At 44.0% G+C, this 26,206-nt stretch overlaps 1 protein-coding gene across 1 annotated transcript; it reads left to right on the top strand.

Moving 5' to 3' along the window:
• The first annotated feature begins 1,863 nt into the window (after positions 1-1,863).
• Positions 1,864-26,130, top strand: LOC119547955. Its single transcript, XM_037855005.1, has 20 exons — positions 1,864-2,008; positions 10,183-10,325; positions 10,781-11,523; positions 11,597-11,756; positions 11,813-12,056; positions 12,132-14,673; positions 14,735-15,078; positions 15,138-15,348; positions 15,413-15,771; positions 15,831-17,793; positions 17,855-18,013; positions 18,072-19,618; positions 19,689-20,313; positions 20,383-22,651; positions 22,711-22,880; positions 23,765-23,851; positions 23,911-24,470; positions 24,527-24,727; positions 24,785-25,475; positions 25,944-26,130. The coding sequence occupies exons 2-20, from the start codon at positions 10,253-10,255 to the stop codon at positions 26,004-26,006; spliced, it is 13,011 nt and encodes a 4,336-aa protein (XP_037710933.1). The 5' UTR covers positions 1,864-2,008; positions 10,183-10,252; the 3' UTR covers positions 26,007-26,130.
• Positions 26,131-26,206: the final 76 nt, after the last annotated feature.

Genomic DNA, 26,206 nt, shown 5'->3' with positions numbered 1-26,206 from the left:
AATGTGAATATCTAAAAGCTATAGAGTACTGAACGCGTTTGTTATTTTTATATGCAACCAAATGTATTAAAAATATATGATTAAGTACATGTAATTCAATAAATATGATTCGTTTTTCCGAATAGAGAGCTCCTTTTATTTTATTATGGTTTGTTTTCCCCTGCGGTGTTTCGGAATACTATCACTAGGATCATGGAGCTGTTGGCACTCGATCATCCCATCCAATCCATAACCTTTCCGCCGACTTCTTATCACGCATTCCCATACGCCACTTATCAGCGCTGTCTCTCTGCCGCGCTTCTGTTATCTCTGCTCCTCTGGCAATCAATCAACTGCAATCGCATGAAGGGCAACTGGGACTACGGTCTCTGGATTGTCCTCTCTTTATGGTTTAACTGTTGATTTTACTACGAAATAAATACGCACCGCACAGCGGGAGGAAAGTGGGGTGTGCACAGGGATAAGAGTCGCTGGAATAAATAATATAAAGTCCAAACTGATAAGCAAACCATCAGTGGGAGCAGGGCATCAACAGCGGCGGGTATGAAATCGGTATCAAATCAAAACAAGGGGATTCACTGGAATTCTAGAACGAAGCAAAAATACCCTGCCAATATGTCGGATTAATTGGTGCACTCCCTATCATTCTTCCTTTGAGTTAGGGTATTCGTAGAGCAGAGACCCCCCATCAAAGCCTTTGAAATATGGCTTTGCCAGAGGCATTTATGTGGGAGACAAGCCAGCGGGAGCCTTTTTGGCCAGTCCGGTACCGATAACATGAGCTGACAGCCATTTGGAACGGACTGCATCGGAGACTTTGATTGTGTTCGCATGCGTGTGATATACGCGCGACGATTTCATTCATGTACCGGCTTTGGCCTCAACTCCAGCCCCGTCTTCCTATTCCCATTCATTCAGCACGCATTTTGAAAACCGAGAAGATGTTCAACGGAAAAAGACACAGCGAGCGGCAATCCTTATCTACCAGAAGGCCTGACATTACACACTCTGAAAAAGAGGGTGCACTATAAGTATAATTTACAAAATTACCGCCTAAATAAATACACTCTCAGGAAACAACACTACAATTATACTTTTTAAAATCTCTAAAAAACTACGTCCTGAAAAAGTGCAAACATTGTTAAGATGTATTTTTATTAAAACCTCTTTCTCAAATGCTCACATAAATATTTAAAGGTTAATCTCAACTTGCGATTTAAAAAATAACAGAAAATTAAAAAATAATGGACTTCAAATGTATTTTAAATAGAAACCTCGTTTTAAAATCTTAGCTTACTATACATATTTAATGAGAAGCAATAAGAAAAATACAATCTTATATTTATAAAACACACTTTGTTGAATATAACAAAATAAATATTTTAAGGAACATATATTAATTTTTATAAAATCTGATATCATCAGTTATATTTTCTGTGTAAGAAATTTTGATTTTGTAGCGATGTGTGATGTATATGCTTTACATGGCTGAGTTGCTTTTTGGTTCAAACAACAAACTTAAGTTTCCTATAACTTTAGTTTATTGTGACAGCCGCCAAGTAGACTATGTTTCCTGATAATATAAAGTTGGGATTATTAAGCTCAGGTTCTTCGTACCATAACGTTCTCAACTATAAATACTTAGACTAGTTTGCGGATTTAATTACCTTTTTTTAAGTGCATCGCGGGGTTAGAGGGCGTGTGTCCCAGTGTCTGTTTGGGCTGTCGATAGTCGGCTGAGCCCGAGCGCCTTCGAACGAACGAGCGGAAAACGAGCGGAGGCATCATCAGCAGCAGCAGCAGCAGCATCTGAATCAGAATCAGCATCAGCCAGAATCCATCGCCTCATTCGTGTTTGCCGCTTCGTGGGCAACGGACGCATCCTCTGAACTCAGAACTCGAGTGGAGTGACGAGAACGGAACCGGAAACGAAACCGAAACCGAAAACGAAAGCGAGAGAGCACGAGAACGAGCCTGTTGAAAGTTTGGCGGCGCGTTCGAACCGGAAGTAAGGATAAATTCACCGTTTTCCGACTTGGCTGGCACTTGTACGCCATCCTGTTGCGCCGTCGCATTTTATTTCTTAGCTTTTGCGTTCGTGTGAGTGGGTTAGTCGGCCTGTGCAAGTGTGTGTGCCCAACGTACCGGAAATGAGCCTGCAGCTCATTAATGTCAGCCATTTTTTCGCCATAAAGTGCACTCAAATGCGGCAAATTCAAATGGGGGAAAATGCGATTACGTTGCAGAACCCAAATGTGGCGGAAAATGTGCAAAAAAGGGCTGGAAAGTTTCCGAAAATAACCTCAAACTGTGAAAACCCGTGCGCCACATGTCGTTCAAATCGTTTGTTAACATCAAATACGTGTTGAAAATGTGGATTTTAAATCGAAACAAGTCTCGGACCCAGATAAGATTGGGTCAAGAGTTCAACACAAAACAAGAGGGAATAGTCGCGATTAATCGATGTCGAGTCTTATAAATAAATTGTGTGAAGTGATAAGCAGCTGTCGGGGAAGAGCACAGCAAAATCTTTTAGTCCCAGACTGTCTTACTCAGTTTTCTTGTGAAATTGCAGTGAAACTATGAGTAGGCAGATTGATTGTGCTATCAAGTTATTTTGAAATCTACATCAAAACCGTTTGAAAACTGATTTTATAATGGCTTATAAGTAAGCACAAAGTGTTCAACACATTAAATCGAGTTATAAAAATCATTCATTACATTGCATCTGTAGATGAAATACAACCTCTCAAGAGAGAATAATCTGTGCAAAAAAACAGATCAACAAATAAAGTCAGAAACGTGCGAGTACTTTGAGCTGAAAATTGTTAATTGATAAGACATCTCAGAATGAAATCAGCTACAAATTGACACAAAATGGATCCGCTTCCGCAGCTAAGTGAAAATGAGATCACCTTTTAATAAATTAATTAATGAAATATAAATAGGTGTGCATGTAGGCGTAAAAAAAAGTGCACCAACAAAAATAAATAACCATGGTTTCAAATGTTTATTGTTGAATATATCTTAATTCGATATTCTTCAAACGGAAACTTAGACTCCCTAATTAAAGCTAAACAAATATTATTAGGCATAACTTATGAATTTGATCAAGATCAATATCTCTTTTCATATTCCACATGATTTATCTGGTATTTTACTAAGTATAGGTATAATTTTTTTTAAGAGAATGGCTTAAGCATTTATTATAAAGATTATAATAATTATTACAACACATAGTATTCTTAAAATTATAATTTGAACAATTATAAAGGGTGTGAAAAAAACATAAAATTAAAATTTTAATCAAATTGGCTTATCACTAGCAGCTGACTGTAAAAAAATAATATTGATAGAAACACCATCTCTTTGTAGCATCCCATTCTTTCATGAAAGTCGTCCGGAAGCTTTGGGTTCGGTGTTGCAAACATTTTCCTGAATCCGTTCCCTTCGGGGACAAGAAACTTTAGTGTTGTTTTTATCCTTAACACATTCCATAGGAATTGGAAACTCCATTGCCTCTGGCGCATTTATTGTTTTCCGCACAACATTCTGTAAGCTGGGTGCTTTCCTGCTGAATCCCACACATGAAACACGAAGCACTTGCCAGTGACAGATTCAGATTGTGCAGGTGAAAGGATTAGGGTTTCTACGAGCACTTCAATGTCACCACGCCTGTCAGCAGCTCACGGAGAGCATTAGCGAGGCCCCACTGTGCGGCATTCCGTTAATTTCCAGAAGCAATCCGTCCACTTGTTGGTCACCACTTAGCCCCAAGTCAGCCCAAAAATGTCGCTCCAAACATTTGTTGACATCAATTTGCCTTGGCAAAGGTGTGCAGGGGAGCAACTCCCACATATGTCTTGGTCCTAAACATGATAAAGCACCTGGATTAGGTGGGGCGAAATGGGAGACGAATATAAAAGAGCTCTAAAAAGGAGAAACTCTGTCAAAATGAAGTGCAGAATCTAGCTTGATAAATGTATGAGTGAAGATACTTATTTAAGGCCTCATTATGACCCGCATAAATCCCATCTGTTCTTATGAACCCCCTCCCCTGACTAGACAGCCCCCAAATGGCCCAAACGGTTGAAGACCTCGAGAGCAACACGTGCAATGTGCTTTCAATTAGAGACCATACAAGAAGGCTGGCCGGAAAAAGCGTAAAAAGGGACTTAAGCAGATGGCTGCCGGGAAACTAGTTCCCTTTTTCGGTTTCCGTTTCCTCCTCGCGCCACTTGGCCATAATTTCTTTTAATTACAAAGCCATAAAAATTAAACGGACCAAAAGTGCGGCCACGACGACTGCAACTAAGAACTAAGTAGCCTAACGACAGGAGCCACACGACAGCAACAGGAACAGGGATAAAAAGGCAGCTGGGGCAAGTAGAGCAAACGGCAACGATTTAAGCCACATAGAACCAACAAACAGACAAAACTGCCAGTTGGAGGGGGATCCTGGGTGCAGCCATCCTGTGGAGGAGCACCATTTACAGGCAACTGCTTGGCAACACCTTCACCGGGGAACAGGAATGGGAACGGGGATGGGGATGAGGAACGCCTGCAGTTGACTACAAGTCAAACCAAATGGCATGGGGATATTTTTTGTTCAACGTTTAAAGCAAATTTGCATAATAGTTCTTCTTTCCGTTCACTGCAAGTGTGCGGAGGAGCAACTGGCATCAAATCTAAGTGAGCATTTCCAAATTATGCAAATGTTTGCCAACTGAAAGCGAGCGACAATCGCTTTAAGACCTTCGTACAACGGTGCGTATTGATTTGAGAAGTCTGCAGGTGTTCAAAATTGGCAACGAAAGTGTGTGACTTTCAGTCATAAACAAATTCCTTCCCTTTAAACTTTACGATAGAAGTTGTTTGTAGGACTTTAATAATTCCCTCAGATCAACTTTCTTTTCCTAATATTAAAATAAAAGTAGGTTTGAACACGCGAAAACCTCTTTTAAATTAGATTTAAATCGCATCTAAAATCCACTTTATTAATTTATGATATTTTCTATTTAACATTAAAGTGATCCTCATTTTTAAAAATTTCCCCTGCTTTAATGAACTTTCCCTCTTAGTTTTCTGTTTTGTAGCTTAAAACTTATAAAAAACTTTGGGCCATTTTGTTTCCTGTCAAACCGTGATCATAGCATTCTTCAACAAAGGGAAAACTACTTATATTGACTCAGTTCCTTTTCTCTGACATTTTGCTCGTGTAATTTCCTTTTACTCGTTTGCACCTAACGCAATTTGACAGGAACCTTTTGTATCATTCCTTTTGCAAAATGTTCCCCTACAATTTTTACTATGAAACCAACCCAATCCCATTTTTCCATTACTCTTTTTTCTTTCCTCCCTCACAGCTTCTCAGTTTACAGGTGAAAATCACGCCTCTGGCAATTTTAATCTCGTTTATTAGCCATTTTTCAAGTGATACACATAATTTTCAATTTTCCAATTTCTCACCCAGAGCACGAACAATTTCCACCTGCCTTTCTCTGGCCCTTGTTCCTCGATTTCCGCACCTTTTTGCCCTGCTTTCACCCATTGTCTTTATCGAACATGAAAAAATGCATTGCATATTGTATGCACGTCGAGTGGGGATGAGATGAGGGGAGTAGTTGGAGGGATAGGACAAACACTGCGCCCATTTGGAGGCCATTAGGGGCAGGATGGTCCGGCTGGTTGGGTGCAAAAACAAAAGCCAACAACAATAACAAGGAGCCTATGCCGAGCGGAGCGTGATGGCGCTAAAATGGCAGGCAGGTGGTGAGATGGCACCAAAAAACGATGTAAGGTCTATCGTAACCAGTCCCCCGAATATTTGGTACTCAGTACTTACATACAAATTGTTTTTAAAATGAAAAAACCAAAAACAAACTTGTACTGTTATTTTAACACTTTGGGCATTTGGGCTGTTATATTTGACTAGTTTATGTAGGTTCTCAAAGGCAACCGGTTACATATTTGTACAACGAACACAACATACTTTGAAGCTTACTCTCACGAGGTAAAAATATCACTGGGGAAAAACTAATAGAAGTCAGATCGCCGCGGCCTTAGTGCCCTGTGCTCCTTTATTTTTTTTTGCCCTTTATGGAGGTTGCAAATGGAGGAATGTGAGGCGGTAACAAACTGCTACATCTTTATGCAATGACTGCTTGCTTCCGTTGTCATCGTTTCCTGTTCCTTTGTCGCTTTTGTTGCTGCTGCTTCCGGTGACGTTTCTGCATGCCACGCACTCAAAATTTTCGAATAAACGCAATGCCAATGGAGGAGATGTGCGTCTGCATCTCTCCTTCGGCTGGTTGGTTCTTTTTCTAGCTAGCTCCAATTTAGTTTGCAACTCCTCAAAGTTGATGTTTCCTTCGCTGCATGGGGAACTTTCTTTTCCTACTTTGTTATTAGATTTGCATGCCACCAGCGACGACGACGATGAGAATTTCCGCCTTACAATTCATGTGGAACATATGGATGTGAGTGCGTATGTGCCACGCACGACCCCCGCATCCTAACTCTTTAGGAAGGTTTTCCTGCGCACCCTTTGCCGGAAAATTGTTGCTGCAAACGTAATTGCATTTACTTTGGAATTTATGTTAGTGGGAATTTTTCCGTTTTTTATGCCCGTTTTTTGAACCTGGAGCCAGGGAGTTTGAAGATCAAGGCAAGATTCCATCACACAAAGCCAAGGCTCAATGGTTGCCAAGAAAATCTGATATAGAAACACGATATTTCTACTAAAATCGTTTAGATAATAGTCAACAAATTAAAACCATGGGCTAAGAGATACAAAAAATATATATTATTTGATTAATCAAAGTGGTTATCATATAAAATAAAAGAAAATAGACTGAGAAGAAAATTACATCTGTACTATCAATGATTGCTTATGGGTGGCAATTTTTCAACAAAGCTGAAAAAATACAATTTTTTAATTTGTATATTCATATTATATTACTAAGCAATGTAGAGAACTAAAAAAGGATTTATGTCTATTTTAGGCATTCAGAACTAAAACTAAAATTAAATAATTTGTGTGTTTCTTGTTTAAAAATGTACAAAAAAAAGTGTAAGGTTTAATTAAACTGAAAAAAATTCCCAAACAAAATATATAAAATCATTTTAAATTTTTTGCTTTATGTAAATAGCATATGCAGAACTTTACTTTTTGAAATCGGCATTTCAGGTGTTCTTTTAACTCGCTAACAATCTGCTAAGGTCCTCCTTGTGCCCTTGTGCCCTTTCGCCCCAGAGCCTCGCCAGTTCACTTGCCTGTTCTTTTCTGTTATTTCTACGAAACTCGACTGCAACTTCACCTTCACTTGAAAATTGCATTTTTACCAAAATGTTTGCCTGGGAAATGTTCTATGAGAGGTGCCCAGGGAGGGGGGACTCAGAGGTGTGAGTGTGTGGGGGGGAAATATGAAAACAAATGGCTCCTGAGTTTCTCTGGCTTTGGCCAAGTAATCGTAAGTTTTGTTTGCTCTGGGATCGCAATGGGTTGGGGCCACAGAGGTGGGTAGTTTGAATTTATGTGCACTCTGCGTTGGTATTGCTCCTTTTTTGGGGCTTTTGATTTTGGGGTCGGAGGGGTGTTGGATTTGGGTACAAGCTCAAAGGCTTAGTCCAAAAGTGCTGCAAAAATCATCAAAAGAGCCAGCCACGAAAATCCCATTTCCATTATTATTATTCTTGCAAATCGTTGTCAAATTATATGTATGAATGTGGGAATACCCGATAGTTCTACTTCTATTCCGAATCCAGTTTCACGTCCTCACTCGTCCGAGCAGTCGCGGAAGTTAAGCCGCTTATCGCTTATCAGCTTTGTCTGCTTTGCGGATAAAAACGGCAGCAGTATTAGAGGGCTACACAGGGAGAAAAACCACCCTTAGTAGCTTGTATTTAAAAAAAGTATCATATTATAGTATGATATGGTATCATAATAAATGATGAAATGAGCTTATATCTTGTATTTAAAAAGAGTTGTATAATATTGTGGTATGATATATTATCATAGCTATATACTATAACATCATAGAACTCTTTTTTAAATAGAAGATTTAACCTTTTACCAAAGAAAATATTTTATATCTCAGTATACTCTTTTTTTTGGCACTTTTCACATTTTTTCTTTGTGTAGAAGAGGAGCCCTATATTGACCTGCAGGGTCTGGTGCAGAGATTGAGGGTCGTGGGGTCATCGCCGACAGGGAGAAAGTAATACGGAAGTGGAATGGTTTTGGACGAGGAGCTCCAGGCTCCCTGCAGTGCATACAAACTGGCATTGTTCTTATTTTTCGTGGTTCTCTGACTTGCTAATCCGAATGCATCGTTTGTGGAAAACATTAATTGATAAGCTGCAACGCTGCTAAACGAATTTCGGTCGAAAGCACAGCTTGAACATTAAATTCATGGATTTGAATTTTTCAATTAAACTGACTAACTGCAGTTCAGAGTTTGTAATATTAAATAACACACTTTAAGACCTTTAAAGATCAACCATATATGTAAACGGAAACTGGAAAAAACGCTAATAGAAGACCATGGTAACCCCCTTAAGAGCAAAAAGTAGCCTGCTAAGAAAGAATCAGCGATAAAACATAGAGGAAACTGCAATTTGGCCCGATTGGCGTCAGCAGCGTGATTTGCAATCATTATTTACCCGAGCAGCCAGCAGCCAGCAGCAAACGCAATTCAATCTGTGACAGCCGCACACAAGGATTCCGACAGTTATCCTGCGGGCGAGAAGATGGGTGCTTTGAAGGAGGGAGTCCTCGATGGAAATGAACGAATTGATGTACACGCCACACTGGCCAAATCCGGGGCAGCGGCAGCAGCATAAGTTGGAGCAGGAGTCGAAGTGCAAAAAAGTGTTAAGTGCTCTCACTGTTTCTTGCAGCAATCATTGTCAGCAAGCAGCCAGAACCGCAATCAGACCGCAGGAACCGGATGGGGAGGGGACATACGGGACAGAGGTGCTCCGACGGACATTTTCTGGATATCCATTAAATTGTTTACTTTAAGAATATCCAAATTGGTTGTATTTTACTGACTATATTGCAATTGCTTTTTTAAAATACACTCGATTTGATCTGCTTGTTGTGATAAAAGAATTTTTAATATTTTTCGAAACAGAGGAAATTGTTTTTTTAGAAACCAGGGATATCGGGTTTCTTATTAAACCATACAATATAAAACTTAAGTATGTATTAAGATGTGCCGAATCAAAGGCCCTTTACGACAAGACAATATTGTTTAAAAAACTTTTACATAGTAATATTCAAGCTGTTAAACAATCGTATTTCTCTATCGATGGATTTATCAATATGATTTATTAAGATCCTAACATTCCGTTTTATGTGACCCGTTTGATCAAAAGGGATCAAAAAAGGATCTTCCTCCTTTCATGTTTTTCCTTCTACCAAAATCTTTTCTTCTGTCAAAACCTGCCAACACTATTGCAAAGGGTGCAGGATTTATATGCAGCTGTAAGGTTCAATACAGCAAACTGCAAGGGGCAAAAACAAAAAAGAGTTTACACTCAGTTTTCTGTTTTTTTCTTTTTTGTGTGCTGCAGCTTTAAAATCAAATGCAAATGCAAACAACAGTTGGCATCAATCGAAGCTGTCGAGGAACGCCCGCCTCGCAGGATTCTCCTGCCGCCCCCACTTTATTGCTGGAATTAATGATGGCAGCGGGACTGAGACTACTCCTTGGGTCTTGGTTTTGTGTGTTTTATGTGGAATCAAGTGGAAATTCAATTGATTTGCTTTGGCTTTGCATTTGGCTCAACAGAAGGCGGGGGGCTTGGTGTGTTATTATAATGGACGGATGACTCTGGCCGGGATATGTGCGGCTTCAAAGGAAATCGCACCCATTCCTGGGCCAAACGCACTTGACTGAGAAATCATTCTGTGAATATTACAGAACTACACGAAGGGCTTCTTTTGCCATTTCTGGAGTTTCTGCTGGTGTCAGCATGTCAAATACGAGCGCTCTGAAGTTAACTCGGTTGTTCCCTCACTTTGCCCAATCAATTGCAAAATTTATTTAATTAAAGACAGAGAGCAGTCGGGGCAGTCAACTGGCAGTGATGATTCTTAATGAAGTCGCAGTTGAACAGGACTATCTTCATTTGCGTTAACCATATTCAACGGACTATCTCACTGTTCTCTTGCAGGCACTTTTCCCACATGTAAGCTTGTCCAATCTCATCCGGAAGTACGTCGATCGCCAAGGAAAAGCCCACCATGGGCTCACTGAAACCACTGGCGGCCATTTGGCTGCTCCTGCTCATCGCACACACTCAGGCAGTGAGAGAAAGTAATTAATTTTACAATTTTATTTGAGAAATACGAAAAAATAATTCCTTGTATGGCCGATTTTTTAATGTCATGTTAAAGTTTCTCAAAAATATTTAACTGGTAACTTCTAGCTAGAGCAATTGTCCCAATAAAAAGTTCTTGTAAAGTTCGCTTACTCTTCTTTTTCAAGTTTTAGAGATCTATTTGCGCACTTAGTCGCGTTGTAGAAGACTCTACAAGGATTTGATTTTCAGAAAATTTACAAATCACCGAGAAAATTAATATGTTTTCCCAAACAATTTAAGTTTAGGTTAACTTTCTCTGGCTGATAACAAACAAGAACCTAAACATGGCATTGAGAAATCGGCCCTTAGTAAAAAATAGAAATTAAAACAAGTAAAGCTCGAGCAATGTATTAAAGTTAGTAGGTCATATTCATCAAAGTACCAATTAAATCTATCTTTAATTTTTCAGATCCCCTCAAGGACCCTCGCATCTGCGGTAGGCCGCAATGTGAATCCAGCAGTTCCAAGTTCAGTTACGGCGAACAGCTGTACAGATATGAATATACGGTGGCTGTGCGTACCGAATTCGCCGGCTCCGGCGACAATAGCTCCGACCTGCTGCTAAAGTCCAACTTGGAGATATTCTTCCCGAAACCCTGCGAGGGTTACTTGCGGATTAACGATGCCAGGCTGTACGATAAACTGGATGGGCTCGATGAATCGTCCAACGGTGGCGAATCCTCCGCCGAGAAGCCCAAGGAGTACGACTACTACGATAATCTGGGCAACGATGAGGCCGAAACGGAAGGCTTTGAGAATATGCATCCCAAGAGCACGAGTCTAAACGGAGATCTTACTCAAAACCTGCTGCGTTTTGCTTTCCACGATGGCCTCATCAGCGAGGTGTGCCCGCAGGAGCAGGAAACGCCCTGGGTGCTCAACATCAAGAAGGGCATCCTGTCAGCCTTCCAAAACACCATGATGCGATTTGACGTTGATTCCAACACAACGGAAACGGATGTGTCCGGTCAGTGCCAGGTGCAATATTCCCTGGAAGATACCGACAGTGTGTATGTCAAGATCCGCAAGACGAAGGACATCAATTCCTGCAGACAGCGCTACGCCACCCACTCGGTGCTGCAGACCACACCGTACACTTTTCGAGATGACAAGACCATATGGCCCATCCTTAAGTCCCAGAGTCATTGTAATGTAAGTAAAATGTATATTCCCAGGAATCTTCTTGAAAATACCTTTTAAATAATGATACTTTTGCGGTTTCTAGCTAACCATTGATAACAATGTCTATCGCGAGATCAGTTGTCTGGAGACACATCTGCTGGTTCCGTTCTCCAATGCCAGTTCTGGTGCCCTGACCACCAGTCAAAGTAGTTTGAAGCTCAAGGGGGAGGAGCCTTACAGCGCCGGAGAGTTCTTAGAACAAAGTATGTGGTTGCAAATTGATTTTCTAATTATGTTTATAAACTGAATTCTTGTACAGATCCCGAGATGGTCGAGAGACGTGCCACCCTAGTCTTCGATCATACGCCTGCAGTAAAGCCCTCGCACGACCAGATTAAGGCGGCCCGAGAGCTTTTGGTGCAAATGTGCGCCGTTGGCTTCCCCAATATCAAGCGCGAGTTCATCGATGTATTCACCAACTTTCTACAGACCTCCAAGAGCCTCGACTATAAGACTTTAAGTGTCTTGCTTCAGAGATCCGCCAGTACCTGCGAACAGGGCAAGTGAGTACACTGAAGGAATTTGTGTTTATAATGGGTTCGAAAATTGTTTAATTACCTCAAATTCTCACTCTGCAGAAACCATGTATTGGAATCCCTGCCCTACATTGGCAGCACAGCCTCGTATAAGGTAATGCGGGATCAGATCGTCAACGAAAAGTTGACCAAGCAGATGGCTTACAGCTGGATGAGGTCCTTGTCCTTCATCACACGTCCCGACGAGGAGACCCTAGAAACCTTCTATACAATCCTCGAGTACGCAAAAAACAGACTGGATCCGGAATATACTCTGGGAGCCACGGCGGTGGTGCACAGCTTTTGCATACACCACGATGTCTGCGAGGAGAACCTCCGAGTGCAGCAGATCATTAATCTTCTGGAGACCGAGTTCCTAAGTTTGTACAACCTCTTTAAGGGAGAGCGACGCATTCGCGAGCGTATGGTGATTTTGCTCAAAGGATTGGGTAACATTGGAGTGGTTTCACCTGCTTTTGCTGAGCAACTTCAATGGATTATCCGGGAAGATGCAGCCCCAGTGGATATTCGCCTACAGGGTATTTTGGCCTTCCGTCGGGTGGACTGCCCTCGTTATCGAAGTTTCTTCTTGGACAGCTATGCCAACTACACTTTGAACTCGGAGCTACGTATATACAGTTACTTGCAGGCCATGAGGTGTCCCGACTACATATCCGTAGGGGCGATAAAATCAATTCTGGAGCATGAGCAAATCAACCAGGTGGGCTCCTTCGTGTGGTCGCATCTGACTAACCTGGCCAAGTCCAATTCCCCCGTTCGAATTGAGGCCCAGGGCTTGCTGCTGAATGATGAACTGTCAGAACGCTTCAAGATGGACATTCGCAAGTTCTCGAGAAACTACGAGCACAGTTTGTTCTTCGACGAGTACAATTTCGGAACCACCACCGATGCGAATCTCATCTTTGGCACTGATTCCTACTTGCCACGAATTGCCAGCCTGAACTTCACTGCCGATCTCTTTGGTCAGTCGGTGAACTTCTTTGAGTTGACTGCCCGGGCTGAAGGACTGGAGGAGTTGGCGGCCAATGCCTTTGGTCCCAAGGGTCCTTTGAGCGGTGAGCTGCTGCGCAAGAAGCTGTCCTTTCTCAATCGCTGGCTGGGCAACGAAAGTGCCGAGGAAGATGACACCCTTGAAAATTTGCTCAGTCTGGATAATCTGCGACTAAAGAGGAAGGCCCAGCAATCCGCCGATGCCTATGAGCAGGAGGAGGACGAAGACTACGACTTCGAGGAGTCTCTGGAGGGGAACAAGCGACACAAGCGGGATGTGACAACCGCTCGCAAACAGGAAATTGATCGCAATGTCGACAATCTAGGCTACAAGCTGAAGTACGACTACAATAACCCCAGGGCACAGTTTGGTCTTCGGATCTTCGGCAACGATCTGCGATACTACAATGTGGAGTCCATGCTGGAGGTGATGGCCCTGGCCGCCCAATTCAATCCCTTCCAGCAGGCCAAGAATGTGCTTTCCGGCAAGGAGTTCAAGCACACTGATTCGCGAGTCTTTCTGGATGCCTCCTATACAGTGCCCCTGGCAGTCGGACTTCCATTGGCCATCCATGCCTATGGAGCTTCTTCCGTGGACCTGCGTATCAGCGGTAATCTGGATGAAATGGACCCACCCACCGATTGGCACTTTGATGTCCAAGGTCGGTTTAAGCCCTCGGTGTCCGTGGATGTGATCACCACCATGCAGACGGACATGTTCTGGGATCAATCGGGCATCAAGGTGAAGAGCAACCTGTACTCCAACTCGGAGCTGGTGGCCAAGCTGAAGGTACGCGGTCGCAATCTGGTCTCGTTCTCCTTTGATCTTCCCCAGGATCAGAACGAGATTTTCAGCGTCCGATCGGAGCTGATGGTTAAAAAGCGTGATGGGGAGCTGCCACAGGCGGGCATTGCCAAGAGGAGTGCCAACTCTACATGCACTTGGCCCGTTCTCGACCAGGCCATCGGATTGCAGATGTGCTCCCACTACAGTGTCCCGGATCTTAGTAACGCCACCGATGTTTACCCAAGTCTCCTGCTAGCAGGGCCTCTCAACTTTAGCTTGATCCTAAAGAAATCCGATCTGAGTGCCAAGAAGTATGTGTTCGAGTACAAGTGGGATCAGCGTGATGAGAACAACAACTTCTCGCTGGTGTTTACCACACCAGACTCAAAGGTACCTCGAGTTCTAGTCGCCAATGTGACCAAGGTACCCGATGCCTTTAATGCTTCCGTGGCTTTCGTGAATGGACCTAATCGCGTTTCCGCTGGGTGCAGCTATGATGGAAATCCAGATTTCCGTCGTTTGGATGTTTACCTTGATACGAATGGAAATCGATCCCTGGATCTGGGCATGGAACTGCGAAGGCACCAGGACTTTACCGCCTGGATCTACAATCCTCGTATGTTGCTTGCCATTAATGGGGTCAATATTACCGGACTGGCGGGCACTGTAAAGGTAAATGAAAAGAATGGCATCAAGCAACACGACGTGGACCTTTCCTTTGAGACCAAGAAGCTGCAGGCCGTGATCAAGGGCAACGTAGTTCAAAGCGAGATAACAACCTCCACCAACATGACCATTAAGTACAGGGTAAGTAAATTAACTAATGCTATTTAAACACATTTTTAATGAATACCCCTATTTGACGTAGTTCCAAGCTAATAAGATCGAGGAGATAAACTTTGCCGGCAAGTTGGTCAATAATGGAGACAAAACCAAGACTGAGTACCGGGGTAACATGAAGCTTCAGACCTCGGCATATCCCAAGCTGAACTTTGCATCAGATTCAACTTGGCTTAGCCTGCAGGGCCACACAGAAGGCATGATCACGTACAATAATGCACCGGACTATGTGAATCCCAACTATACAAGTCTGCTTCGCTTGGTATTCGCAAGATCCCACTCAGAAGATTCTGTTTTGGAGGGATCACGCACGAGGGCAAGTCTGGAACTTAAGCTGCCAAGGTCGAAGATAGATTACCGCATTTTGGTTAAGTGAGTTATATATTTAACCAATTTTTGTTGTTACATTTATAAATACCTATTATTTCAAGGCACGAAGAACGCATCAAGAACGGAACCGAGCACAATGTGATCGTGGGACTAAAGTACGCTCCTGACAAGGAGATCACGGGTCTGTTTTCCGTGCATTTGCCAAGACGAAACTTGTTTGCCATTGATGCCTACATGAACGTGACTGTACCAGAGTTTAATTCATGTACAGCTAGCTTAAAAGTCAATGAGAAAGCCACCAAGGACTATATCGTAAGGATTAGCTTTTATCTAAAATATCTACGATACTACCTAATGTTATTGCATAACCTTCTAGATCTTCATCAATGGTTCCTGGTTTACTGGACATTCAGTTGCGGTAAAGGCTAACTACAAGGATCGCAGCTCGCGGGTACAGGCGCTACATCACTTAAAGATGATTGTGGAAAGTCCATCCTTCAACATAACCTCCCTCAACATTGTGTACCGCCGGAACCAGCTAGTGATCTTCTACGATGTTCAGGCCAAATACGACCAGGATCCATACGGCCTGACAATACAGTATGCAGCAAACGCCCACAATCGCAATTCCAATGCAGAGGTACGACTAAAGGTGAAAGAACGTGACTACTGGGTCAATGCCAAATTGTTGTCGGAGCAGCCGAAGCTCCTGCAGCTGGAATTCCACATAGATAAGTAAGACCAAATCAACCCTTGAAAAAGTTCGAATGCTAATTCAGTTTTAAAACCTTTAGAATACGTGATGTGCACATTAAGGTTGGTCTGCTGAACGTGGACAAGCGAAAGGAGCTCTCCCTAGAACTGAAGTGGGATGCTAACCGAGATCCCAGCCAGAGATTGGGCCTCCTTGCAGAATACAATAGCCCAGGAACAAAGCATTACGATGGAAACGTGATGGTCACCTATCCGGAGCGTACCATAAACTTTGGCTTTAACTCCTTTACCGGAGGACCCAAATACTATGGCAAGGCTCACGCCTCTTGGAGCATCAATGAGGTGATCGAATTCGAGTACGATGCAGGTATTCTGCCTGGTCAGACTCTCCACAACTGGGTGAAAGCCGAACTGAGGACACCTTTCGATGGATGGCGCACCAACAGCCTGAATGCCGGAGTCTATAGCCTGCACAACCTGATCCTAATCAACTCTACGCTCTTCTGGGCAGATGATCAAAAGCTGCAGGTGGGCTACAAGAGCGACTACGACATTAACGATCAGCTGGTGAGCTTTGATGTTCGCTTCGGCATCAACAGCACAATCCGAGATATTCCTACGATCAATGTGAAGGTGATCCATTTCGTGGATGCCAAGAAGGTGGACACGGAACTTTATCTGGGATACAGTGGACAAAACAATACCTTCAACACATACAGCATGGACTCCAGCTGGGAGATTGAAAAGAACCAACGCTACCACAATGTTTCCGGCTTAGTGCATCTGGTTAGTCCATTCAAGGGTTACGAAATGGGTGGTCTGGTGGCCCAATTCTCTCTTAGCGATCAGCGTGTGGTTAGCGGAGCAGCTGCCCTTAACTTTGATGTTCGAGAGTTCACTTTGACAATGGACGGTTATGTAAAGAAGTTCACGGACAACATGTTAACCATTAATATCACCACTCCCCTGGAGAAATTCCGCACTATCAACGCTCGCTTTGGGCTCAACGAAAAGAAACGTCATGCGGTTGCTGAGGTAAGAGCTCCTACGGCAGCCCTTGGAGTGGAGGCCTTGGCGGACATAAAGAATCTCCTAAACTTTGATGTCAAGCTGAGCCTGGCCACGCCCGTCGAGAGCTTCCAACAAGCGGCATTATTCGCCCAGTTTAATCCGGAACGCGTTGATATGCGCGGCTTGTGGAACAATGCCACACTGGGATTCACGGGCGTATGGCACATGGATAATATGACTGACTTTGAGTATTCTTATGTGGTGTTCACCCCACTGGCTGGCTTCGAGGAAAACGGATTCATTGTTCAGCTGCTGAAGAGGAAAGAGTTCATCTTCCAGTTGCATGGAAAACTGTCCAATTATAAACTAGGTGTAAAAATCAATGGGAAACCAAAGTCGGACTTGGTCAATAAGTTGGGTAGTAACAAAATGGAGTTGGAGATGCTCTACGATGCGGACTTCAAGCCACTAAATGTCGAAACGGATTATAAGCCTGATCCAGATGAGGAGTACTTCTCATACTTCACGGACTTCCAGGTGGACACTCTTCTATGGCCCACTATTTTGGGTAATGTAGATATTCAGGAGATCATTGACTTCTACCTGATTGTGGGTCATGTGCACCTGCCGCAAGGAAAACTGGAATTCAAGGATCGCCTCCACTTTCCGGACTACATAAATGTGCACAATCTGCTGACTGTAACAACCCCGTTTGCCGTTGCTAAGGACATTAAGTCAATAGTGGAGTACCACACCAACTTAAACTTTAATGCATTCTATGAGCGCATCAAGTTCACAGTCAACGATGCCAAGGATCAGGTGAAGGAACTTGGCTTTGAGTTTAACTACACCACACTGCAGGACAATGTGAAACCCAAGGCGCATGATGTCCAGCTTAAGCTCATCACACCATACGAACTGCTTCACGAAATCGACATTCATGGACGTTTGGAAGTGGACGATAATGCCTATAAGGGCAACATCAGCGCGGTAACGGCCCATACACATCTCTCGATGGCCGCTTCCGTAGAGGTTAGTATTATTTTCACATTTCAAAGTCAGTTATAATTAACTTACCATACATGAATTTTAGAACGAGGACAACTTCTTGGAAACCTCTGTGGGTCTTTTGTTGGAAACAGACGTTATTCCGCATTATGCCTGCCTGGTGTACTTCAAAAAAGATTTTTCAGCCGTGGATAATACCATAGACATTCGCTTCGAGGTCACCGACAATGGAACACTGAACCAGGTAATCTTCAAAGTGGCTTCATGATTAGAATAAAATATTAATTGTATTCCCTAAACAGCTCCACATTACTACAGACTGGCACACCGATCCCTCTTACATCGTTAATGCCAATGGAAAGATCAGAACCACTATGCTGCCACTTCAACTAGCGTCCACTTCGATTTTGGTAACCAACGGGCAAAATCCCCAGCTCAATTTTGATCTTAGCTTCCTGAGCCAGAGTGGCCAGAGCATATCATACGGAACTCGTGCTAACAAAAAGAAAGATGTCTTTAACATTGAGGTATGGACTCCTCTGAAAAACTTCCGGAACATTTCCATGCATGGTACAGTCGCTAAAAATCCACGCGATGCTGAGCGCTATGATGTCTCAGGGTTCCTGTATAGGAATATGGCGACATATGGCATCACAGGAGCTGTCCGTATGTCCAACAATCTGCCCATCGATGCCACTTTGAGGGTGCAGCCGAAAGCGGGAGGAAGAGATGGTGTAATTGAGCTGAACATTCATGAGACGGGGCCAAAGAAGATTGGCTTCTCCTTTAGCGCGATTGAGGATGGCAAGATGTGCCAGATCTCAGGAGGTTACAGTATCAGCGAAAGCACTGGAGCCATGGATTTCTCAGTTCTTGTTGAAAGCACGGAACCGGAAATCGCTCGAATCAACTTTAATGGCAATCTGAAGCGCAACTCCAAGGGTTCTCTTGTGGGTGACTTGAACTTGGAGACTCCTTGGAAGACCCTCGGCATCGATTCAGTTCACCTGCACTCAGATGTGGGCTTTGGTAGTGATGGCGGCAAGTTAGCGGGCGAATATAAGATCGGTCAGTATATCGGACGTGGTAGTTGCTTGTGGTCTTGGGTTCTGGCCGAGAATCTGCAACTCGTGCTGGAGAGCTACTTAGAAAGGCCAAGCGCTCAGCCGAGAATCGTCCACGCCAGTGCCAAGTACCTGAACCCAGGACAAACCTATGCTCAGTTGCAAGCTGGGAGTCGCCTGAGCGTCGATTCCAAGTGGAACCTTGATGTGAACGGCAATGTGCACTATAAATCTGCTGATGACTTCAACTTTAAAGTTATTACTGAGCTGCCTTTACCTGTTGGAGGTCGCCACCAGCTTAGTGCTAGCTACCAGGGCAATGTGATTTCCAAACAGTTTATCGAACCAGATTTTGTCCTCGAGGCCAGCTATGAGGGCTTGGAGGCGCAGAACAAACTTCTGTCTCGAGTTTCTTATCGAAATGTAACCGATAACCTAAAGGGCTTGGGCCACGTCGAGTGGGGTAACTTGAAGAGCCTGTCTGTTGTGGAGGGAGATTTTGAACTGCTCAGGAAGCCTGGAGCTCGGCGAGAGTTCTCTGCCAAGATGATCACACCCCAGTTCAAGGATGAGCACACCCTTGCCTTAACCGGACACTATGATAAGGAAAATACTGATTACCACAATGTGGTGTGTGCATTGGACTATCCGGCCAGTCGTCGAATCACCGATCTGGATGTGTCCTTCAGTTCGCTGAGCAATATGCATGGAAAATTTAACAGCACAATGCCATCCTTCCTTAACGTCAGTTGGTTTAAGACTGACTTTGATTTCACCACCAAAAAGTGAGTATATATTTTGGAGAAATGGTCTCGCAACATCATATTTTCTAATGGTTTCTACTAATTTTCGCAGCGGAAAGAGCTATCGATACTGCCGCTGCTATTGGCCCAAGGATTCCGCCTACTTCAAGCTTAACAGCCAATACGACAGCGACAGCACCAATGCCAACCATAAAATAAATGGCAATTTGGAGGTTGAAGTTCCATTGACAACACGGCATCGAGCGGATATGTCTTATAGCTTGCAAAAGCTGCGCAATCAGAATCAAGGAGATGTCAAGGTACTCTACAACGAGAAACAGGTTCTGCATGGCACGTATAATAGGGTGGAACAGCAGAAGCATCCGATCTACAAGGAGACCACGGATATCTCGCTGGAGAACGAAGTGAAACCTCTGGGAATTCACTATGTTAGCACCAGGGACTCCAGCGACCCAGCGGGAACTCAGGACGTGAAGCACTTCGAGGTGTTCGAGCTGAGAAACACAAAGAATTTTAACCTTACCGGAGAGCTACATTCACGAACCACTATTAGTGCCCAGGACTTTAAGGTGGTGGCTATTCATCCTAACCGCGCCGTAGTTCTGAGCACCAAATACGAGGAAGTCAGCCCCGAAGTGGTGAGACAACACACCAAGTTGGAGCTTTCGGAGACCGCCTGGATAGGGTACAACCTGGAGCTGGGCAACTTTAGCAAGGTGAGTAATCGATAAAAAAAACTTTATTAAAATAGGTTCTTATTTTCTTAACCTAACCCATCTACAAAGGTTGGCAACGAGTCCCAGAGCTTCGCACTGGATATCTTTTATCCAAAGCGCAATCTGTCCTCGTCGGGCCAGTACTCCTTGACGGACACCCACTTCAACTCGGACCTATCCTTCCAATGGCTAGGCGGCAACTATAACGAACAGCCCAAGGAGATTCGCAGCAACCTGCAATGGAACGCGGAGCCTTTGCGTCGTGGAGATCGAGAGCATCGCAGTATTGCTCTAACGGTGGCACATCCTCTCCTTGAGAAGGACATTAACTGCAAGGCGACGTACTACCGTGGATTGCGCGATCTGCTGAAGACCCACTTGACCATCGACTATTCGGAATATCCTGACCAACTAATTGAGCTGGGTGCCCAGCTGACTGATCGTTACAGTGAACTGGGCCACACCAATTACACCTTCCAGGTGTACGGAAAGCATCGAGCTTCCGAACTAGATGTCCAGCTCAATGGAACCCTGGCGGCGAGGACCTCTTACTATAAGACGGAATCCACAGCCCACTACAAGCGAGATATATTCCCAGCGAGATACGGAAAGTTCCTGGCCCTGCTCGATGTCAATAAGCGGGAAGTGGAATACGAACGCCGGTCGCCATTCCATACGGTGCGACTACACCTGCTGCCCACCATCCGGTATCCCATTTACGGTTTGAACGCCACAATCTGGGATACTCCTGATACAAACCACTCGGGTTATATATACGCGGACGTCTTGGAGCGCTATGCTCGCATGGATTTCAACTTGACGGAGGATGCCAGCCAGAACCTTCAAATGGTGGGCTACATTCCGGACTCACGAAGTGCCTTTTTGGACGTCTGGCGCAACTACGAGGAGATCCGAGTGATCGATGTCAGTTCGTATCTCAAGATGAATCACTCCCGACTAATTACTGGTCGCTTCCACTGGCGCCCATCGATCCGACAAGAAGTTCGCGAGAAAATCCAATCAGTGGGTAAATCTGTCTACAGCTCCTTTTCAGAGGGAATCGATTTCTGGATCAAGTCCATCTACACGGAAACTACAGAGTCAATGGGCGTGGTATGGAACACAGCCAAGGAGTACAATAAGGATTTCATCGATGACATTGGACATCTGAGTGTTTTGGAGGAGGATCTCGCCGATCTGCGTCAATTTGTGAACCAGTCGTATGAAGCCAACGACTTCTATATCAAGAACGTGGTTAACTTTACATTGACTATCCTGGATGAGCTGGCAATCAGGGATCACATCGAATCGCTTCCGAAGATCTTCTCGGAACTGTGGCAGGCTATGGGAGATTCTGGAAAAGCTCTACGCAACAGCATTGTATGGCTCATCGATACCATTAAGACCACATATAACAACTTACTGGATGCGGTGTCCCGATTCTTCCACGGCGAAAGTCTCACCTATATATCGGGTCTGCTGGAGAAGGGCATTGCGAAGTACGACAGCTTTGTCAAGGATTTGCACATCAAGTTCATCAAATATATCGAAAACCTGTGGCACAAAACTTGGACCTTGGCGGAGAATCACTGGAAGGCAGTCCTGAAGCGATTTGAGCCGCATCTCTTCAAGATGATCAGCTTTATAGAGACCACTGCTTGGAATCTCAGCAAGGAGGTGTTTGATTTTATTTACAAGCGTACCAACGAGCTGGCCGAGTCCCCTTACTTCAACAAGGTTTCCAGTTTTACGGCTGATGCTGAACGACTTTACCGGGACTTCAAGGCTAACGATGCCATTACCAACATCAAGAAATATTCAACGCTGGCTTGGAATTTCGTCAAGGAGAAGTACTTCAAGCTGGTACCCTTCGGCGCGGAATTAAATGAGGTTCTTACCGAAATCTGGCAGGAAATCAAAGAACTAGAAAAAATCGATCAAGTTCAGATCATGGTGCAAAAGTACTACGAAGTTATGGCCAAGGTTGATTGGGTTGCCGATGAACTGCAGCTGGAGCATCGTCTTCATCAGGTTTACGGACTATTGAGGAACAAGTTCCGCAACTATGCCATGAATGCTTTGGAAACCGCCGACATGTACAGGGAAGCCAAGACCAAGTTCGTTTTTGATCCGGAAGTTGGTATTATTGATCTAGAACAGAAGTTGCCCATGTCCTGGCACGCTTTCAACGAAACGCCCAAGTTCGAGGAGATTCCCGAATACCAGGTGCTAGCCAAGGCGCAGAGTTTCTTTAGTGAGACCAACTCCTCGATCGTCATGAAGCTGTACAATATGCGCACCCATCTGGATCCCAAGACCTGGCTGCCACCGTACTACTGTAAGTCAAGGAAGGTTAACCATTATGATTTCTATATTTTCTTTTATTTTATTTTTTAGCTCGCGCCTTGCTTATTGACTCGCGGCACTATATGACCTTTGACCAGCGCTTTGTGGGTCTGAACCTTAACTTTGACGAGTTCGGAAATGGACGACCCAATTCCCAATGCAGCTACCTGCTGGCCCACGACTTCTTCAAGCGAAACTTTACTTTACTTTTGGAACCAGCAGTAAGTATTACAAAACAAGGAAGAACGCTATAGTCCAGTACCTCGACTATCAGATACCCGTTACTCAGGTAAAGGGACCAAAGGAAAATGGAGATATGCAAGCAGCAAATGCGCCACCTACCGGCGGTAGACAGATTTAAGCGTTGTGGGCGTTAGAGTGGGCGTGGCAAAGTTTTTTTTAAATCAATCGATAGGTATTGACGAGACCAATACATTTAAGTTACAATTTTTTATCTAGCACAAAAATTGTGGGCGCCACAGGCTTGGGCGGTTTGTGGGCGTAAGAGTGGGCGTGGCATATTCGCGTAACAAACTTGCGTTGCGCTCAAGCCTACGGAATCTAAATCTGAAATAACGTTTCTCTATCTTTGATATTTTCCGAGATATCCGCGTTCATATTTACGATTTTTTGAAGTTTGTGGGCGGTTTGTGGGCGTTAAAGTGGGCGTGGCAAACTTTTTTTTAGGTCAATCGGTAGGTATTGATGAGAACAACACATTTCAGTTAAAATTTTTGTTCTAGCATCCAAACTGTAGGAGCCACAGTTTTGGGCGGTTTGTGGGCCTTAGAGTGGGCGTGGCACTCTTCTGAAACAAACTTGCGCTGCGCAGGAATCTCAGGAATCTGCATGCCTAATCCCAGTATTGTAGCTGTTATAGTTTCCGAGATCTCAGCGTTCATACGGACAGACGGACAGACGGACAGACGGACATGGCTAGATCGACTCGGCTAGTGATCCTGATCAAGAATATATATACTTTATGGGGTCGGAAACGCTTCCTTCTGCCTGTTACATACTTTCCGACGAATCTAGTATACCCTTTTACTCTACGAGTAACGGGTATAAAAACCCTTGATCCCTTAATTAAACCTATAATTTACAGAGCAATCCACTGGCTGGCCAAGGACTTACGCGGAAACTGAGCTTCATTGCCAATGACCAACTAATTGAAATTGACCTGGGCACAGATGTGAGTCAATTAACTAAATTAATAATTCATTATTAATTAACAATTAATATTATTACCAGCACATAAGCATCAATGGCAATCCACAACCGATCCTGCCACTTAAACTTGGGGCTGTGAACATCCATAGAGATCTGGATGTTCTGTCGATTACCTCGGACACCGAGTTCAGTCTGCACTGCAATGTTCAGTTTGATCTATGTTGGTTCGAGGTGAGTGGATGGTACTTCGCCAGGACAGCTGGATTGCTGGGAACCCTGAACAACGAGCCCTTCGACGAGTACACCATGTCCAATAGCGTGATCTCCAATGAGACGCAGCAGTTCACGGATTCGTGGAGCCTGAAGAAATGCAGGCAGACCAAGTTGGCCCAGACTCAGGAGGTTAGCAAGGAGGTCAGTGACACCTGCACCAGCTTCTTCCGTACTGGCATGCTTGCTCCCTGTAGTGCAGTGATCGATCCCAGTCCTTTCTACGAGATGTGTCTGGACTTGGGCATGAAATCTCCACCAATTCGTAAAGGACATCCGGCTGTCAAGGGTGCCTGTTCAGCAGCTTTGGCTTACATCGAGGCCTGTACAGCTCTGAAGGTTCCCATGCGGGTGCCCTCTCAGTGTGTGTTGTAAGTTAGAAGATCTATTATGATAACATCCATTATAAAATTTACATCCATTTAAGCTGCCAACTGTCCAATGGTTCCTATGTCCCCGAGGGCACTTTCATGGAGCTATCAGGCCCTGAAATTCCCAGAAGCAGCGATGTGGTCTTCATCGTAGAGGCCAAAGACTGCAATGCCAATCTGAAGACGTCCAAAAACATCATGACAGTGGTTAGCAGCATTGAAGAACAGCTGCAGGCCGCTAAGCTAACGAATAATCGGTGGGTTTTTCAAAACTTATTTTAACTTGAACGTTTTTAAAATTTGTAAACCCCTAGATATGCTGTGGTGGCCTTTGGAGGCGTTGCCCCATACGACAAGCCCAGGAGTGTTATATTAGAACACAACGAGTTCACCTCTAAGCCGGATCAACTGACTGATTATTTTGGCCACATTAACACCGGAAATGGCAGCAGCAACGACATCCTGATGGCCATTTCCACTGCTGCCAAATTGAACTTCCGTCCGGGCGTTTCGAAGACCTTCATCCTGCTCTCCTGCAGCAAGTGTGCGGCCAGGGATATGCGATTCGACTACACCTCCATCCTGCAATATATGCTGGAAGAGGGCATTAATCTGCACATCCTGGCGGACACGGAGTTTGACTTTGAGCGCAACAAAAAACTACGTCACTTCTTCGGCTTGGACAGTAAGATGGTTTACTCTAAGCGATTCCCCGAAGGTGATGCGGATAGCCGCAACACGACGCACATCCCCAAGAGCAATCTGGGGATCTGCACAACGCTCGCGGTGGAGACCCAGGGATCGGTGTTCAGTGCCCGCAAGCTGCAGCCGGAGCGGAAGTACCCCATCAAGCGATTCGCCACCATTTTCGCCAAGCGCGTTGCCCTCAGTGCCACGCCCATTCAGAGCCAGACCTGCGAGTGCTCCGCCCACAACACGGGAGTCTCCTACATGGCCTGCTCTCCACAGGCTCTGCCAGAGGAGAAGTACGATCTGGATGACTATGTAAGTTGAAGTGAAGGAAAAATATATTCGAATATTACGGATAACTGTCAGCCCACATGTAAATAATTGAATTTAAACTGCTGAGGACCGATATCTTAATGCCATGTTAAGGTTCTAGATCGTTTTCTATCAGAGAGAGCTTTAAAACAGAACATTGCCTCTATTTAAACGAAGTTTATCCGATACCGCAATTTTGCTGGATAACCAAAGATAACATGACTTTGAGAAATATATCATCAACCAACACAACATTGGTTTCTAATACCATTTTAAATCCTATTAAGGGTAGTGTAATTTTTTGGATCTTAAAATGTAGTCAGTCGATTTTATATAAATTGTTGTAACCCAAGACAGTTATTATTTGGGTGACTTGCTTAAATTTTAAATACTACATCATGATAACATATATTATTCTTAATATTCTGCAATAAATTTTGATAATAATCATTTAAATGATCAATTTTTCAGGACTCCTTTAACGACTGGGACTGGGGAGATGAACCGGAAGCCGAGGCCAATGTAATGTCGTAGTTCTAAGTGGGCCACGATTAGTTAGATAGTTCAGTTATGTCCCCGCAGAATGTAAGCTTTTTCTAATGCATAACCGACAGGCAAATTTTGTAAAAATAAATCAACATATAAAGCCAAAGTGTAACCGCATTTAGTGTCATGATTTCCAATCGATAGCTGGCCAAAGTTAACGAGCGACACGCCCGACCAGTTTTCTGCTT

The sequence above is a fragment of the Drosophila subpulchrella genome, chromosome 2L (assembly GCF_014743375.2).
Source record: "Drosophila subpulchrella strain 33 F10 #4 breed RU33 chromosome 2L, RU_Dsub_v1.1 Primary Assembly, whole genome shotgun sequence".
Taxonomy (NCBI): Eukaryota; Metazoa; Arthropoda; class Insecta; order Diptera; family Drosophilidae; genus Drosophila; species Drosophila subpulchrella.
The sequence above is the reverse complement of the archived record's forward strand: the minus strand, read 5'-3'. Positions and strand labels throughout refer to the sequence as shown.